Genomic DNA, 15,826 nt, shown 5'->3' with positions numbered 1-15,826 from the left:
TTAGCAACGCCATACAACGAGACACTTTCCTTCAAATAAATAAATAATGAGATTCCTTCACTGTGCTTTCAGGAGACAAAACATGCAAAAATGTCTTCAACATTTCATTGGTGTTTGACGAGTGCATGAAACCCTACTATGAAAGGCATGGATGAAAGCAGTTTATCTGGAGAAAACCAATCAGATTTGGTTTTAAAGTGTGGTGTTTCAACACAGTTGATGGGTTCTTAGCATCCTTTCCAGTTTACTACGGAAAAAACCTGTTTGCTAACACACACTGCGAGCTGAAGCACCTCTTGTGTCTACGACCGACAAGCTACCTGCTGCCGTACAGACTTTACTCTGATAATTTGTTAATGTATTTGAAGTTGATGCTGTACTAGGACCATCTAAGAAAATCAAGTTCCAAAGGTCTCTCTTCCACTGAGATGAGGAAGAAAAGAGGAAAGACCAGTTGATCTTCACTGGTTGTCACTGTGGCATCGTCATGTTATCATATACACAGTACTGCCATAAATTCTGTCAGTGAAATCTAAATGTGCTTTAGTATGGTAATTCCAAATGAAGAAACATGACAGCGCTGTACGTCGTCGTCCACAAGATCACCTTCCAACTCTGCCAGTAACCAGCTTGCAGTGTGCCAACATCAGGCAGCAATGAAAGATGCAGTGGGAAGTGTATGAGAATCGTATCACTTTTTTCAGCATAATTTTGTTGCGGAAAGCGAGCTAAAAAAAGTTTTCTATGCTGAAACCTCTCAGTATCAAAGAACGATTTGTGGTTCACTCAACAGCATGGTTTAAGCAAAAAACGGGTGCAACTACTGATCATGTCAGATCACGCCATCCTAGGTGTGTATACAGAAAAGAAGTTGTGAATGCTGCTCGTGCAAGGATTCCACGCAATCCTTTGCATAAACAATTTTCTCTCGTGAAATGAACATCTCTCTATGAAGTACATCGCATATTTTGAAGGATGATTTACATGTTGGTGCAAATAAAAGATATACATGGCATTTACTAACTGAGAAATTACAGGAGATACGCCCGATTCGATCCCAGGCTTCGTTAACGATGTATGGGGAGAGCCAGTATCGGGTCATCGCTGCTGCTGACTGGCGTAGTGGAAGTTCAGATCTCAATCCATTGGATTTGGGATTCGAACCCACTCTCTCCGGGATGCAAGCCCACAGCTGCATGCCCCTAACTGCACGGCCAAGTCTCCCGGTAATGAACAATTTTATTATAAAGATTGGAAGTATTCAATTATGTACATTCTAACAATAAATTAATCGAGATGCCATTAAAAAAAAAAAAATTCGTAATATTTTTGTTTTGGAAAATAAACGAAATTAATGTTTAAATACGAAGCATGTTTTTAAACGTGGTTGCTGCAGCACTTCAATCGTTGTTCAGAGCATGCGTGCTCAGTACGTACATCTGCAGGCTAGCCACAAATGCCACTACGGCAGCATTTGCCCATATTTACGTTTGTGTGTGCGTATTGAAAATGCCTCCGACATTTAACGGTCCTGCCGAGAGTGAGCTGATGAAATTCATTGGAAGATTAGTGAAGTGCATGGAGATCACGTTATGAGCGAAGGAATGGTAAGAACCTGGGTTTTAAAGAAGGCCGTACTTATCTCCACCGTCTGTCATTACTGAAGACTTGGTGCAGAAAGTTGATGCAAAGGTTCGAGAAAACAGACGCTTTAAGATTTCGTCATTAAGTTAGAGTTGCCTGAAATTTCAAGGAGTGTTCTTTATGAAATTATCGGAAGTTGTGCTCAGACAATCCAAAACAAAAGGATTGTCATGCTCACAACAGGGATTCTTTTTCTTCATGACAATGTGCGACCTCACATGACTAATTGAACCACAGACCTCATTGTTTCATTTGGTTGGCGACAATTTGACCATCCTCCGTGTACTCGTGACCTTGTGTCTAGTGACTACCAGTTGTTCCTGGGAAAAGCATTTAGGAAGTCAACGCCACGACGACGACGATGCCTGAAAAGGACAGTGCGGCAGTGGCTGACACATCGGGCGGCAGATTAGCTGTTGGTTGTCCAAAACCCTTGTCCCGTTTCCCTACGGGGTCGGGTACGAGGTGAGATGAATCTGTTGTGGCGGTTTTTTATGACTGGATGCCCTTCTTGACGTCAACCTCATCAGAGGAGTTAATGAGATGAAATGAATGACGTGATATGATAGTAGGGAGAGGGTGAAACCCGATGCTGGCACATAGCCTACTCCTGTTGAGTAGCACCAAGGGGTCTGCTCAAGGTTTAACGTCCCCATCCGACGGACGAATCACCATCAACAGCGTTATATGCCCTCACTCCATATGAGCACTGCGGAGAGGTTTGGAATTTAATCCAGAATTTTGGCACGCAATCTAGGGATTAGAAATTGTATACCACCACCTCCCCTATCCTGCCGGCCAACATTCTGATGGTGAAGGGGACTCGAACCGGCTAACCTCAGTGTCAGACCGTTTAGACTTCAGCGCCGTAACGATCATGACCACCAGGCGGGCATTCGGGTGGCAGATTAGTGTGCGGATGGAATTCTAAAGCTGGCTTCACGATATGACAAGTTCCTTAATATGCGTGAATTTACGTTGAGAAGTACAGGGTTACATTACATTTTCTCTAGATCAAAATGGCATGCCTCGTAATTAAATAGTAGTAGTTAAGTTTCTCAAAAGAAAGAAATTCATCTTCAAATAACTCAAGTTCTCAAAAGAATGAATAAATGAATTAATTCTGTAAATCTCACAATTATTCTTGATATGGGGAGGAAATGAAGTAAAGGACATCAGCACTAGATGAATGAGCAAGACATCAGAGAGATTACATTCCTGAAATGTGATAATTAAGTCCATTAAATCACAATTTAAATTTAAAAATCCAAGAAATCATTAAGAATAATATTCACAAATTAGTTAATAATGTTATTTGTTTTTACGTCCCACTAACTACTTTTGTGGTTTTCAGAGACGCCGAGGTGCCAGAATTTACTCCCGCAGGAGTTCTTTTATGTGCCAGTAAACCTACCAACACAAGGCTGACGTATTTGAGCACCTGACTGAGCCAGTTGGGGTCACGAGGCCACTGAGCCACTCAGCTATCACGTAACAATCGGCCCGTGTGAAGGTTAAGAATAAGAAGTTACATGATTCATTTGAAAAATGACTTGTTAATAATACACTATGTATATGAACGGATTTCCAAGAAAGCCAAATGACACAATCTAATTAAAATACATCTTTTTTTTTTTGCTAGTTGCTTTACGTCGCACCAACACAGATAGGTCTTATGGCGACGATGGGACAGGACAGGGCTAGGAGTGGGAAGGAAGCGGCCGTGGCCTTAATTAAGGTACAGCCCCAGCATTTGCCTGGTGTGAAAATGGGAAACCACGGAAAACCTTTTTCAGGGCTGCCGACAGTGGGGTTCGAACCTACTATCTCCCGAATACTGGATACTGGCCGCACTTAAGCGACTGCAGCTATCGAGCTCGGTAAAATACATCTTTAACAAGGATTCAGATTACTCAAAAGTGAAACGCTTTATTTCAAGGTTTTAGTTCAAACAAGAGATAAAAGTATTTGAATTCAGGAACTAAGCTAAAAAAATGCCAAACTGCGTGTGGTAAATCCTTACCTCAAATTTAAATATATCATAATTATTTGGAAGGTTCTTCACTCGCAGCAGCACATGTTCAGCATTTCATGGCAGAAGTTTCACTGAAAACGTGTAATTACACAAGATAAGGTAATGGGGATGACTGAAGACTTCAACCCAGTGTCTTGCTTCCATTTAAATAACCGTTTGGCGAACGTGAAACTGAATGATAGCTTCAGAGGGAGAATTCTTCGTCATAACTGGAACCCACAATACCATACACTATCCTTCAAACAACACCTCTTTTTACTCAATCCCTCTATCCAGAAAACTGTAGACTTGGTTTTCGCATAACATAAATTCTGTAAACTTTATTGCATTGTCTTTTTCTTGAATTGGTAAAAGCTGACTTGATAACATCTCTCTTATCAGGTGGCAGTGGAGTCAAGCAACTGCAAACAATGGAGCACTACTTGGTGAGCGCTTAGGGGAGAGTGCTATAAAAATAATGTAAAATACTTTAAAATTTGAAAAGTAGAATGGGAGAGGCTTCAAAGATGTTCCACATTTCTTTGTACAGTAGGAAATCGTTGAACAACTGGCAAAGAAATTCTCCAGAACATTTTCCCTAGAGATTGGTGAATGTTTTATCTCCTGTAGAGACATAAATTACTTACTCTGGTCGATTTATCAGCTCCTTCGGTGACATAGGCTCGTGATGGTCCAGCCTCGTTCATCACAAGTCGTCTGAGTCCAGCGCCCTGCAACAGAGAGCACGATCCTTACACCTCGTGTTCAATCAATCACCACTTAGGACTGTCATGCACATGGCAGATTCTCTATTGTTACTTTATCTGGTGTTTTCTTAAATTATATCAAAGACGTTGCACATCTCCTTTTAAACTACTCCTCTTCCTATAAACAAGTATTTGCACCTTTGTCGGAAATCACCCAGAACAAACTGTACCGATTTCCTTTGGATCTTTTCCAATTTTCAAATCAAGTAATCCTGCTGAGGGTCCCATACACTGACATCTTATCAATGACTTACAATGCACTATCTTTTCCATCCTAACTACAACTGCTAAATACCTTCATAACCAAATCAAGAGATCTGTAACCTTTATTTCCAAGTAATGTATGACATTTAAGTTCTTTCGGCCTTTTCAATCATAAAATTACAAGCTGGTAATTTCACGATTTAAAAGGTCCAAAAAGCTTAAATGTTTTTAACATTTGCAATCGATGAAATTAAACTATGGTTTCCTTCTAGGAACTTGATTTTTAAAATATATGACATCTTTAGCTCATACTGTCAACTTTGAACATTTTAAAGATATTAACATTAAACATTCCACCTTTACAATACTTTAAAATGTTTTTATTCTAAAAGCAAAGTTATAGGTTTATGTTTCCTCCCTCTTGGAGACACCTACAGCCTAGCGAAGAATAATAGTAAAATAGTATTGGTTCCATTGATGGGCATTATTGCTCACACAACAGAGACTAGTAGTTCAGTCCTGGTTCTATGCTACTGTATTGTAAAATGTGTTCCATTATTGCTCACACAACAAAGACCAGTAGTTCAGTCCTGGTTCTATGCTACTGTATTGTAAAATGTGTTCCATTATTGCTCACACAACAGAGACTAGTAGTTCAGTCCTGGTTCTATGCTGCTGTATTGTAAAATGTGTTCCATTAGTGGGCATTATTGCTCACACAACAGAGACCAGTAGTTCAGTCCTGGTTCTATGCTGCTGTATTGTAAAATGTGTTCCATTAGCGGTTTAATAGATAAAGAACATTGTGTAGTAAAATTAGGCCCTTAACACTTTTCATGTGCTGCCGTTGTAAGTTGAAAAGCCAGGCTTGCGTTGTATGGTTTCAATTGTGAAGCAATCTACAATGAAAATAGATTATTGAGAAATAAGTAAAGGTAAGTAAAAAGTAAAAAAGAATATAAGACACATCTGAGTACTTACATTCCTTGCCAGTCGTTACGTATCTTGGCGGACAAGCCGTGTGCTGTGTGCTGTTGGCTGGAGGTAGCGGCCAAGCGGGAGAAGGCTCAAAGGGGTCGAGGGGAATGGTAAGTCGGGGGAGAAGTCAGTCCGTACTAGTCACATTCTCTTTTAACCTGCGCGTCAGCAAACATAAAATTCTTTTAACATTGATGAGATATTTTAAATGGCTTTCACATCACCACTGCTGTCAAATGACACACTAATACAGACATGTACATAACACTTTCTTTTTAACTTTCATTCTTCAACAGGCTGAAGATGTCCCCAAGAGGGATGAAACATGGACCTATAACTTTGCTTTGAGAATACAAACTTTTGTAAAGGTGGAACTCTTCTGTAACCTTTATTTACAATTTCATTTATGTGTTTAGCCTAACGAAGATCTAGGTACCTACAATGATCCTCGAGAGTTACTGTCACCACATAAACACAGGACTTTTCAGCACCAATGCTCAATACAGTAAGTTCTCCCTCACACACCCTATCATCATATTTTGAGCCTATTAAGCTATTCACAGACCAAAAACCAGAATCAGTAACTAAGAAAATCTATCCAAGTTCTCAATTAGTACTTAATACTACATTTTGTGATGCTGGTCATGCTTTCTCAAAATGTTGATGAACCTGATCCTTTGTATGACAATAATTTCAGCCTCATGTAGATCATATCATTACATCAGTATTCCTGTTATGTTCAAGGAATAGAAAATACCGTTTGACCTAAGAAATTGATTGATGGTGACATAAAGTGCTAAAAAATTTAAAAAATTACAAATAGTACTTAATACTGTGGCATTTGTCTAGCTTAAATATACAGTGAGTGACCAAAAATCATGGGAAGACACTGAATGCGATGTTAATAATGATTTGTTCCTCCGCGAACCCTCAAAACGGCGAGGCATCGACTCTACAAGGTGTTGGAATCATTCTGGAGGGATCTGGACCCACGCATCTTGCACTGCTACCCAGCATTGGTCTTATTTAGTTGGTTCGGAGTTCATGGAGCATACACCAGCGTCGACAGGATCCCATTAATGCTCGACTGGATTAAGATTGGGTGATCTGGAAGGTCAATCCATGGTCGTAACTTCACTGGAGTGCTCCTCCAACCACCTGCGTACTACCACAGAGCGGTGACATGGTGCAGTGTCCTCTTGAAACATGGCATCTCCATCAGGGTACTCAAGGGCCAGAAAGGGGTGCAGATTGTCTGAAAAAATGTCCACATAACATGCACCTGTCAGTGCTCCCTACAGCTGGACAATGGGGCCTAACTGCAACCATGAGAATGCCACCCAGATAAGAACCGAGTCACCTCCCACCTGGACACAACCCTGTTGACAGGCAGGATCCATAGCTTCTCTCATATGCCCATCAGCTCGATACTACTGGAAGCAGTATTCATTCGACCATATCACATGCCTCCCACTGTTCCATGGTCCATTGCCGATGTTCCCAGGCCCATGCGCGTCCTTGAGCTCTCTGTCGAAGTATCAGTAAAGGGACACGAATTGGTCGTCGGACGGTGAAGCCTACGCGGAGCTGTTGCCTCCTTACAGTCCTGGCAGAAATGAGTTCCTGACTCCCAGCATTCAACTGGGCAGTGATCCAACTCAAGTAGCCCACTGAGCGCTCCGTATAGTTCTGTGGAGGCGATGTTATGTCGTTCATTAAGCACCTGTGGTCTTCCTGTGTGGCAGTTTTCATGGGTGGTAACATTTTCTCTGCGATATTGAACATCCACCCTTGACACTGTTGACCTCGGAAACCCAAATTTGCGTGCATTCTTCGCAATGCTTTGACCCATGCACCATCCCATGTTCAAAGTTGGTTAACTGGTGATGTGTTGCAATCTTCACGACACTGGTATCTGTGACAGACTGGCCAACTACACCACAGCTAGCCGCAACACTCAGGGGTCATGCACGGCACATTTTCTAATGGGACACCCCTTCCCGTGACTTCTGGCCTTTCAGTGTACAGCAAAAAAATGTAATGCATTACACAAAAACACCTAAATAACATAAAATCTAAACCACAGAAACTCACAGTAAATATTAATCTGACGAGCTAACACCTCATACAACGGTTTTATTTCAGATTAGGTTTGCAAAAGTAGCTTCAGTTCAATTTCTGTTTGTGACAACCTCACAGAAAAATGGCTATTTAAGTTCAGGCTTTTGGGTTTTGCCCTAAGCTACACAGTGGCTTAGCCATTTCACCAGAATGACACTCAGCTACCTCAGTTTGTTGTGAATTGTGCAACAAACCCAAGATTTGTCTTTAGAGGGATTAACATGATAAATATAGAATTTAGTGATACATACTGAAGAAGACTTCAACGTGCTCATAAATGATGTCTTAGTTGAACCACACTAACTTGCACACAAGCCAATTTTAGCTACTAACCCTAACTTAAAACCATGATCGCAAGCCAGAAGCTGGACAGGCACAAACGCTGCTTGGACTTCTGCACTACTGGGTGTTGCTCACAAATCAGAAAATGATCTCTGCTTCACAAAACGTGAAAGTTTCTCCAATATGATGTGCGAACTGCCTTACAGTTCATACCCTCAGAATGCAGCGGACTGGGCATGAAGCTCTACAAACTGTACGAGTGTAGTTCTTACGGGACATGGCCAGAAGCTCAGTACTGTTCCTAGGATAAACTAGTCCAGTTTTTTGACTGAAGAACTGAGGACTTTATTAAAACTGCCACCTAATTAACACCGTACATAAGACATAAATTCTAAATCTACCTCTTTAGAAGTAATACTGGTTCCGGTCAATATCTGACCATCTTCAGCTACGCATAAAGAAATTTAAAAACTAAAAACCACGTTGCATATAAACAATGATGTGAGAAACAATTACAGTCTTGACATCTGTTAAAATATAACATCCCCACTGTGTACCTGCAAAATCTTCTTTAAGATGAATTCTTTATGAATTATGAGAAAAACCTTTTTCAAAGGGAAGTTAAAAAGTTTCGATTGTCATTTGACAAACCGCACCGTCGTTTAAGCCAGTTCTTGAAGAAGGTACTGCACATTTATGTCTTGAAGTAAAAACCAACACCTTATTTAGAAAATTTCTCTGCTGACAGGTAACGGGCAGAAGTGATGCATACAATCTCTCGTAATTTTGTGTTACAAAACTACCACTGACAGTGTTGAGGAACAAGGCAACAGGGCTTATGAGGGAGATATCCTTAACAAGTTACTCTGCGTTGTTTAAACGTCAGATGAAAATGGGAAATCAAACTGTTCCATTAAGTTCCAGGATGTGCTGCGTGCAGACTAATGAGGTTTACTAATAGTGTTGATTAGGTGGCGAAGTCAACATGGATAATGGAAACTATGGTGAAGAACAGACGATGTTTGAGCCATGAAGACTAACTGAAACCATGTGATCATCAGCCAAAACTGATCATAAAGATTAAAAGGAAAAGGTCAAGAAGCAGGCGAGGAACAAGAGTCATCAAAGACTTAGATGCCCTAATAACACTGAACGGAAGAAAACAATAATTACATTCACTACTGTCCACTAGATGGCACTGCTGCTAGGAATACTAAACCTTCAAAAACAGCTAGTTTCAGTATTTGTAAGAATGAACATGGTGGGAGGTGTTGTCCTCATGCACTGAGCATAAAACACGTCACCGTAGCTGGGCTGGTGAGTGTTCAATAGAGCTGCCACCTCGAGCAACTGTGAAGCACATCATGTTAGGTTGAATGTAGAGCATCAAGCTACTGGAAAATGAAATGTTACTCATGTTCAGAATCAAGGAATACTGACCAGACAACTTTCAGCTATGAACCAGACACAGCACCATTAGAAGTGGTTTAATTTTTTTTCCTGATATCTTTTCAGTTTTGACTCAGTTAAGGGGCAGTCGCGAACACCCACCATATAACACAAAAGGTGGCGACACTCATGTTACTGCCATCACTGTGGTAGAACTGCATAGTGACAACGCACTGGTCTAGTGTGATGGTCCAGCTGTGGAAATGGAGGCAAGCGAAGAAGAGCAGAGAAGTCTGGTGGCTGAGCATGCATGCCCATGACCAGTGCGCACGTCACCGCCCATCAATCCATTACTCCCAACGTGACAAGGCGGACTGATCTGGGAAAGCCAACAAATGACGGAGGAAGAAAGAGATTCGTGGACGAGGAAGTGGAAGAGTGGGTGTGGTAGTGGATCCATCAGCAACCTACCTCTTTCTATAAATCTAGAATCGATTGCTTCATCTCCCTAGTTTCAGCAGACTGAAGAACGTAACACTTATAAATTAGTGGTTTAACTTGGCAATGATGGGCCAGAAAAGGAAGCGACCACAGTCGGGTACAAACCCACCATCTCTCGCATATACACAGCCCGAACTGCGCACAAGTTGATTCTCTCCAGTCTAACACCAGCACACAACCCCTCACCCCATTGATGATCTAGTCATGTTTCAGAATGACAATTGTTCGCCTTTTAAAGCACGTGCAGCTTGAATACTATTTCATTACCGTCCACCACACACTGGCCCGCTACACGACTAAATGTTGGCCTTTGGTCCAAAGGGTCCAGAGCTTGATTCCCTGCTCAGTGCGAGATTTTAACCTTCACAGGTAAATTCCTCAAGCTCAGAGGCTAGGTGTTTGTGCAACAGTAGAGTTCATTTTACGTAGAGCTCCATGCTCAAACATGCATAGGTAGCTCATGAGTACCCCACTACTTAGTCCTCGGAAGTGTATGTGATGTGTAAGCAGTAAAGTCCTAGTTATATTTCTGATTGTAGTACTGGGGCATTGTTGAGACCCATTACTCTGTGGCAACAATTACTTTATCTATCATACGGTCTGCAGAAAACAAGCTGGGTACAGATGAAGATTGTACAAAGTGAGAAAACAATTTTGAACTTGGCAAACATATAAACTAAAGATGATGATTAAGGCACCAAATATCAACATTACTGGCCTCAATTACCCTTAAAAATAATTATTTTCATTATCGCTGTAATTCACGCACCTGCCACGTGAATCCGTCAGCCGTCCGGTTCCATCCTGGTTCGACTTTGACCACAGTCTTCTCTGCCATGTCACCTACAAGAACACAAACACAGTTCCGGCTGTAGCAAGTTCAACACCTCACTAATTTGAACAGGTTTTCAGCTATATGAAAATGGTAAACCGTACATATCCATCTTAAGGGCTGAAAGCTACACGGCCAACTCGCTCGTCATGTGGTTCTCTCTCTGATTAGACAGTTCAACGAGTCAGAGCTTAAGAAAACTGACTGGAATACGTCCACGGTATCCCCGGCTCTGAACTTGGGAGAACACATTCCTTCTACTCTCTTGTGTGCTTTCACTTTTCTCGCCTCCCCTCCCTTGGTCAACCCTTGATACTTTCTGACCCCCCACAGTGTTAGGAAGTCTCATTTTCTAGCCCTTACCTTTCTTTTCTTGTTTTCTCTCTAATTAGTATTAACAGAGAATGATTACCCAGCTGTAATAATCACTATCACCACCTGTTTTGTACAACATGCATAAACACATCATAATGAATCATGGAAATGAAACATGGACTCTCTGCCTCCATTTCCACACATCAAGAAATAATCCTCAAGCAGTGCGAGTGTCTGATAAAGTTCTGACATACATCAACTGGTCTAAATTATTACTGAATGACATAATCACTATACAGAAGGATAAAGCCCAGTCATTGGACTATGAGAATACTACTCCCCAAATTACTACTGACCTATAGGCCAATGAAGGTTCTAAATGAAACGCAATGAAAGAGAAAAGAATTCTGGAGTGAGTTCTATGCAACATGTGCTATGCTAATGATAGATCAGAAACAAATTACAATCCACGAGAAAACATTGCATGCTTCACTGTCAATGACTTCCACCATAAATTATACATGATCATGAGTGTTAACACCATAAGGAGGAATCTGAACAGGTAAACAAAGCCTGGTTTCCAGTCCTGAAAGACATGGCAGAACAGAAAAAGCAACGGGTGATCAGTTGCCTTTCTCCGCCAAGGCAGGTCGATGTACATCGGGATCCTTAATGCTTCAAACATTGGCCGAAGAACAGCCAAACGGTGTCCACCTCTCCAACATGGCGGACCAATAGGCAAGCAGCGCACTGTAGCCTGCCTGAGGTGGAATTACAACACCACTTCATTCCACTGAGAGCTTTGCGCTATTGAAGTCAGTCGGAACCCTTCATAAAGACGAACGCAGTCTTTGGTGGAATGTAGGGATCATCACATGCTCCTGGACCACGGCCTACAAACCCGAAAATACCGACTTGATTGGTAAGCCTCACCGAACTCACCAGGTGTATGCATAAGTTTTTGTCATTTTCGAGGGAAATTCAGTTTTTGTTTATTCAAAATATTCGCCATACACTTCACCCATCTTTCAGGTGAGTTATGAATACCATGGCAGAAAAACTGCTAGTTTTTGCGGCAAACATTTCATCGAGCCATTTTCCAACTTCCTTGAAATTGATGAAGTGCTGCTCTGCGATCGCATGCCCCATTGATGCAAAGAGGGGATAGTACGATGACGCCAGATTGGAACAGTACGGTAGGTGCGGAAGGATGTCCCATCCTAGTGATTTCAAGGTGTCTTTCACTGGTTTTGCTGTGCAAGACGGCTCATTATCAGTAACAAAGTCATTTTGCCATGTGTTCTGACCCATTCTGGTTGTCTTTCAATCAATGCCTGATTTAAATTAATAATCTGTTGGTGATAAAGTTGTGCATTAACGGTTTTGACGTGCTTCAAGAGTTCATAACGCACAATACTGCTCTGGTCTGTGTCTTCATTCACATTGAAATCACAACGTTTAAATTGTCTCACATGTTTCCACCAGCAAACAATGAGTTTCCACACCCTTTTTCTTTTGATTAAATACGAAAAGCAATGCATGCCGCAAATGTCAAGACGATCACTGATCGATACAACACAGACGCTACTGTTTGGCGGACTCAACTTGTGTGTTTTGGTAGATTAATGTCAGACAAACAAATTGACACATTTGTTAAATTCATACGCTGTGTACTGTTCACTGGCGCCATCTCTGAGTGAAACAAGAAAAGACTTACACATACACCTGGTATAACGCCATAGGGTCACCCACCACCCAAAAAATCTTAGGGAGGGGACCCTAACACATGAAAAAACAGGTAATTAACTAAATAAATTTGTTCCACTTCTATACACAATCCTTATATCAACTTCTACAGCAGAAAGGTCATTGTTTGAATCTCACTTAATCTATAATCTTGAACGTTCGTTGTGAGGAGTACAACTCTTTGGAAATTGATTCTATACCAAATTACCTCATTTTTAGGGCAGGGATACGGAAGTCAATCTCCACTGTGAAAATTAAAACGAGTATTATAATACTTTACTAATGGTGAAATGCAAGGCTGTACCCAAGGGAGGGGGGGTAAAAAAGTTCAAACACCCTCAAAATAAAAATGAACTTGACAAATTTAAATTAGAAATTTTATAAAAATAAGCACTTGCAAAATAAATTTAACCTATAAAACAGTGCCATCTTTAAATATTTCTCTATGAATATAGTTAACAAATTTACTGATTGGTGAGATATTGAACCATATCGTCATATGCTTCAGATACATAATTTTAATTATTGCATAACACTGTGGGCTCATTGAGCAACATGGCTTTGTGTGGGAGTCGGTTGGATTCTGGACCGCACTAATACAATGGACCAGCCAGTACACAGCTTCATACAACGACCTTTTTTAAATTTGAACGAAGTTGCTGGGGAACCGCTGCCGCACTCTTTGTCCGGCGAGTTTCGAACTCAGCCAATCACGAGCTAGAAGGAGAATTCTGCGAGCTACCATACCACGACATCAGGACAACCAACTTTCTAACAGCATGTTCAAAAACAAGTAATATTTATAAAAGTAATCCGTCATGATGCCGATATTCCACAGTTCTGATATGTCCAGAAAGGCAGATGTAAAATTTTTTTTATGCCTGTAGGTATTATTGGTGTCTACTAAATGTTAATGTGTATATCTCGTATTATTAATGGCTCCTCATTCAAACTCAACCAGTTGTTCAACTGACATTGTATTCATCAAAGGGGACTCCCCAAGTTCAAATGAAAGTGTACGGGTCTTTATAAGCCCGAGGAGAGGGGGAGCGCCTCTCACTCCTCACCTGGCACTCGTTACTCAGACTCATTCTGAATCTGATTCTGGTCGTGTTCGGTCGCCGAGATCATAATTTGCCGTGGACGCTTTGTTCTGATTACTTGTGGTTAAGACCCGCGACAAATAGAACTGTAACTGTGATTGTGCTATTGCACAATGCCTGTGCTGAGTTTTTATCATTCAATCCAGGAGTAAAATAAGGTAGATACCTCTACCAATAACTGTCGTAATAGGGACGCCAAGTGCAGGTGAGACATCTAACACGGAAAGGACAGTTATGAACGGTTTAAAATCGCTAATGCAAAAAAATGCATAATAATTAGCGCCAGTGTAATCAAGTAACTATAACAGTTCGCGTCCGTGGTCGTGAGAACATTTGTATCCACATATGTTGTTGTGCTGTGGGAAGGACTGGTTGCGTCCGGGCTGAGGTGCCCTCAAATTAATGGTGAGCGAAACGGACTAATTTTTGCTTACAGGCTGTAGTCAATTAACGGCCAAGCATTAAGTAGGCAATCTTGCACACGTGTGCTACGAGCGGTGAAGGAGTAGTGCCTAAATCAACTGTTTGCAGGAGCATCACCAACCCGGAACCATGGAGGCAGCGCCAAGGGTCGATGGAGTGACTTCCTGCATCCTGGAGAGTGACGTGATGATGGTCTAAGTTCATGGTGACGCAGTGGCCATGTGATCATCATGAGTGCTCAGTTTGACACAAGCCTGGGGTGATAGTTACACACTAGTTCAGATCTGTTGTAAATAATTACTAAAGTTAATTTTCAGCTAGACGGCACAGATTTGCATTAAGTTCAATTTAAATATACATGTGTCCAGAGTTGTTGCATCCTTGTGATTTTTCTTTGTTATTTTTTCAGTTAGTTAGATGGGTTTAAGGATATGCCAGTATAGATATAGGAGTGTTTTATGTGGGGTTTTTTTAGTGTATTCCATTGTGTGGTAAACATGCAAGATCTGGTCATTGTTTTGCATAGGCTACACGCCGGTAGTTATCTATGGGAAATAAGTTCACAGCTGCAGTTTCTATTTCATTATATTTTTTATAATGCATGGAATTTTCAGGTGTGATCTTGAAGCAGAATCAAGGAGAAACTCAACGTTGTCTAGTTAGAGTCTTTATTATGCAAGGAAAGCAGGACAAACAGCTGACTGGCCACATAAGACGCCAGAAGAGCACGCAAAGATAAATGTATTCTAACCTAGGGGCTGGTTAGTATAAGGCATGAGAAGTCATGAGTGCAGTTATGCATAAAAGGGGACGCTAGGCTGAGATATTTAAAGGAGGCTAGGACCTGAGGAGGGTCGAGAACCTGGCCCCAGGTGATCTCAGGATTTATGGAAACTGATGTGTATACTCAAATGAAAAAGGCTGAAGCCCTTATTGACATGTGATTGATTATGTTAGTGAACTGAGATCGCAGGTTATTTTATGAAAGGAGCAGTAATGGAACTGCGAGTGTTGAGGAATTATCTTTGTCTCCAAGTGAAGGCTAGCAGGTAACGGCAAGCTCCCTTTTGTGTGTAGTTGAATGCACCAGCCCAAGGCCATTTCATAGTCGAGTGTCGTCTGGACTGTTATCTGCGCTCCCCTTGACAACTAGGGAATGTCTCAGCTGATCGAGAGAGTGAAAGCGTCGTGGGGTAGATATGTCGTGTGTCTTATGTCCAGGTGCAAGCCTGCTGTGGGAGATCCCAATGACCACATGTGGAGATTATGTGCATATATCATGTTTTATTTTACAGGTCCCATACGTTTGTTTGTTTTTTTCAAGCCTTTCTGGGTTGATTTGTGAGGTTTTAATGGCTGATTTTTGTATTGTTTCTTTCTTTGTGTCGATATAATCAGTGTTGAATACAATTTTTTGTTTGTTTAATTAGCTTGATAGTTGGATAGAGGTCGCTGGCATTTTATGCCATTTAATTTCAGTGCGGGTGGCCACACATTAGAGCCTGTG

General features: G+C 41.3%; 1 protein-coding gene across 7 annotated transcripts in view; it reads right to left on the bottom strand.

Moving 5' to 3' along the window:
• Window positions 1-15,826, bottom strand: part of LOC136885961 (PR domain zinc finger protein 5) — a 48,354-nt gene that overhangs the window by 23,792 nt on the left and 8,736 nt on the right. For 3 of the 7 annotated variants that reach the window (XM_068230467.1, XM_068230464.1, XM_067158662.2), the window contains exons 2-3: window positions 10,670-10,743; window positions 4,306-4,389 (exon numbers count right to left, since the gene is read on the bottom strand). In XM_068230467.1, coding sequence (XP_068086568.1) covers window positions 4,306-4,389; window positions 10,670-10,738 — 153 coding nt within the window. In that variant the 5' untranslated portion in view covers window positions 10,739-10,743. Of the gene's footprint in view, window positions 1-4,305; window positions 4,390-5,610; window positions 5,766-10,669; window positions 10,744-15,826 lie in introns of all 7 variants that reach the window. The other 4 variants (XM_068230466.1, XM_067158664.2, XM_068230465.1 and 1 more) reach the window with 3 other exon arrangements.

The sequence above is a fragment of the Anabrus simplex genome, chromosome X (assembly GCF_040414725.1).
Source record: "Anabrus simplex isolate iqAnaSimp1 chromosome X, ASM4041472v1, whole genome shotgun sequence".
NCBI lineage: Eukaryota > Metazoa > Arthropoda > Insecta > Orthoptera > Tettigoniidae > Anabrus > Anabrus simplex.
Note: the sequence above shows the minus strand (reverse complement) of the source record. Positions and strands in the feature narration are given on the sequence as shown.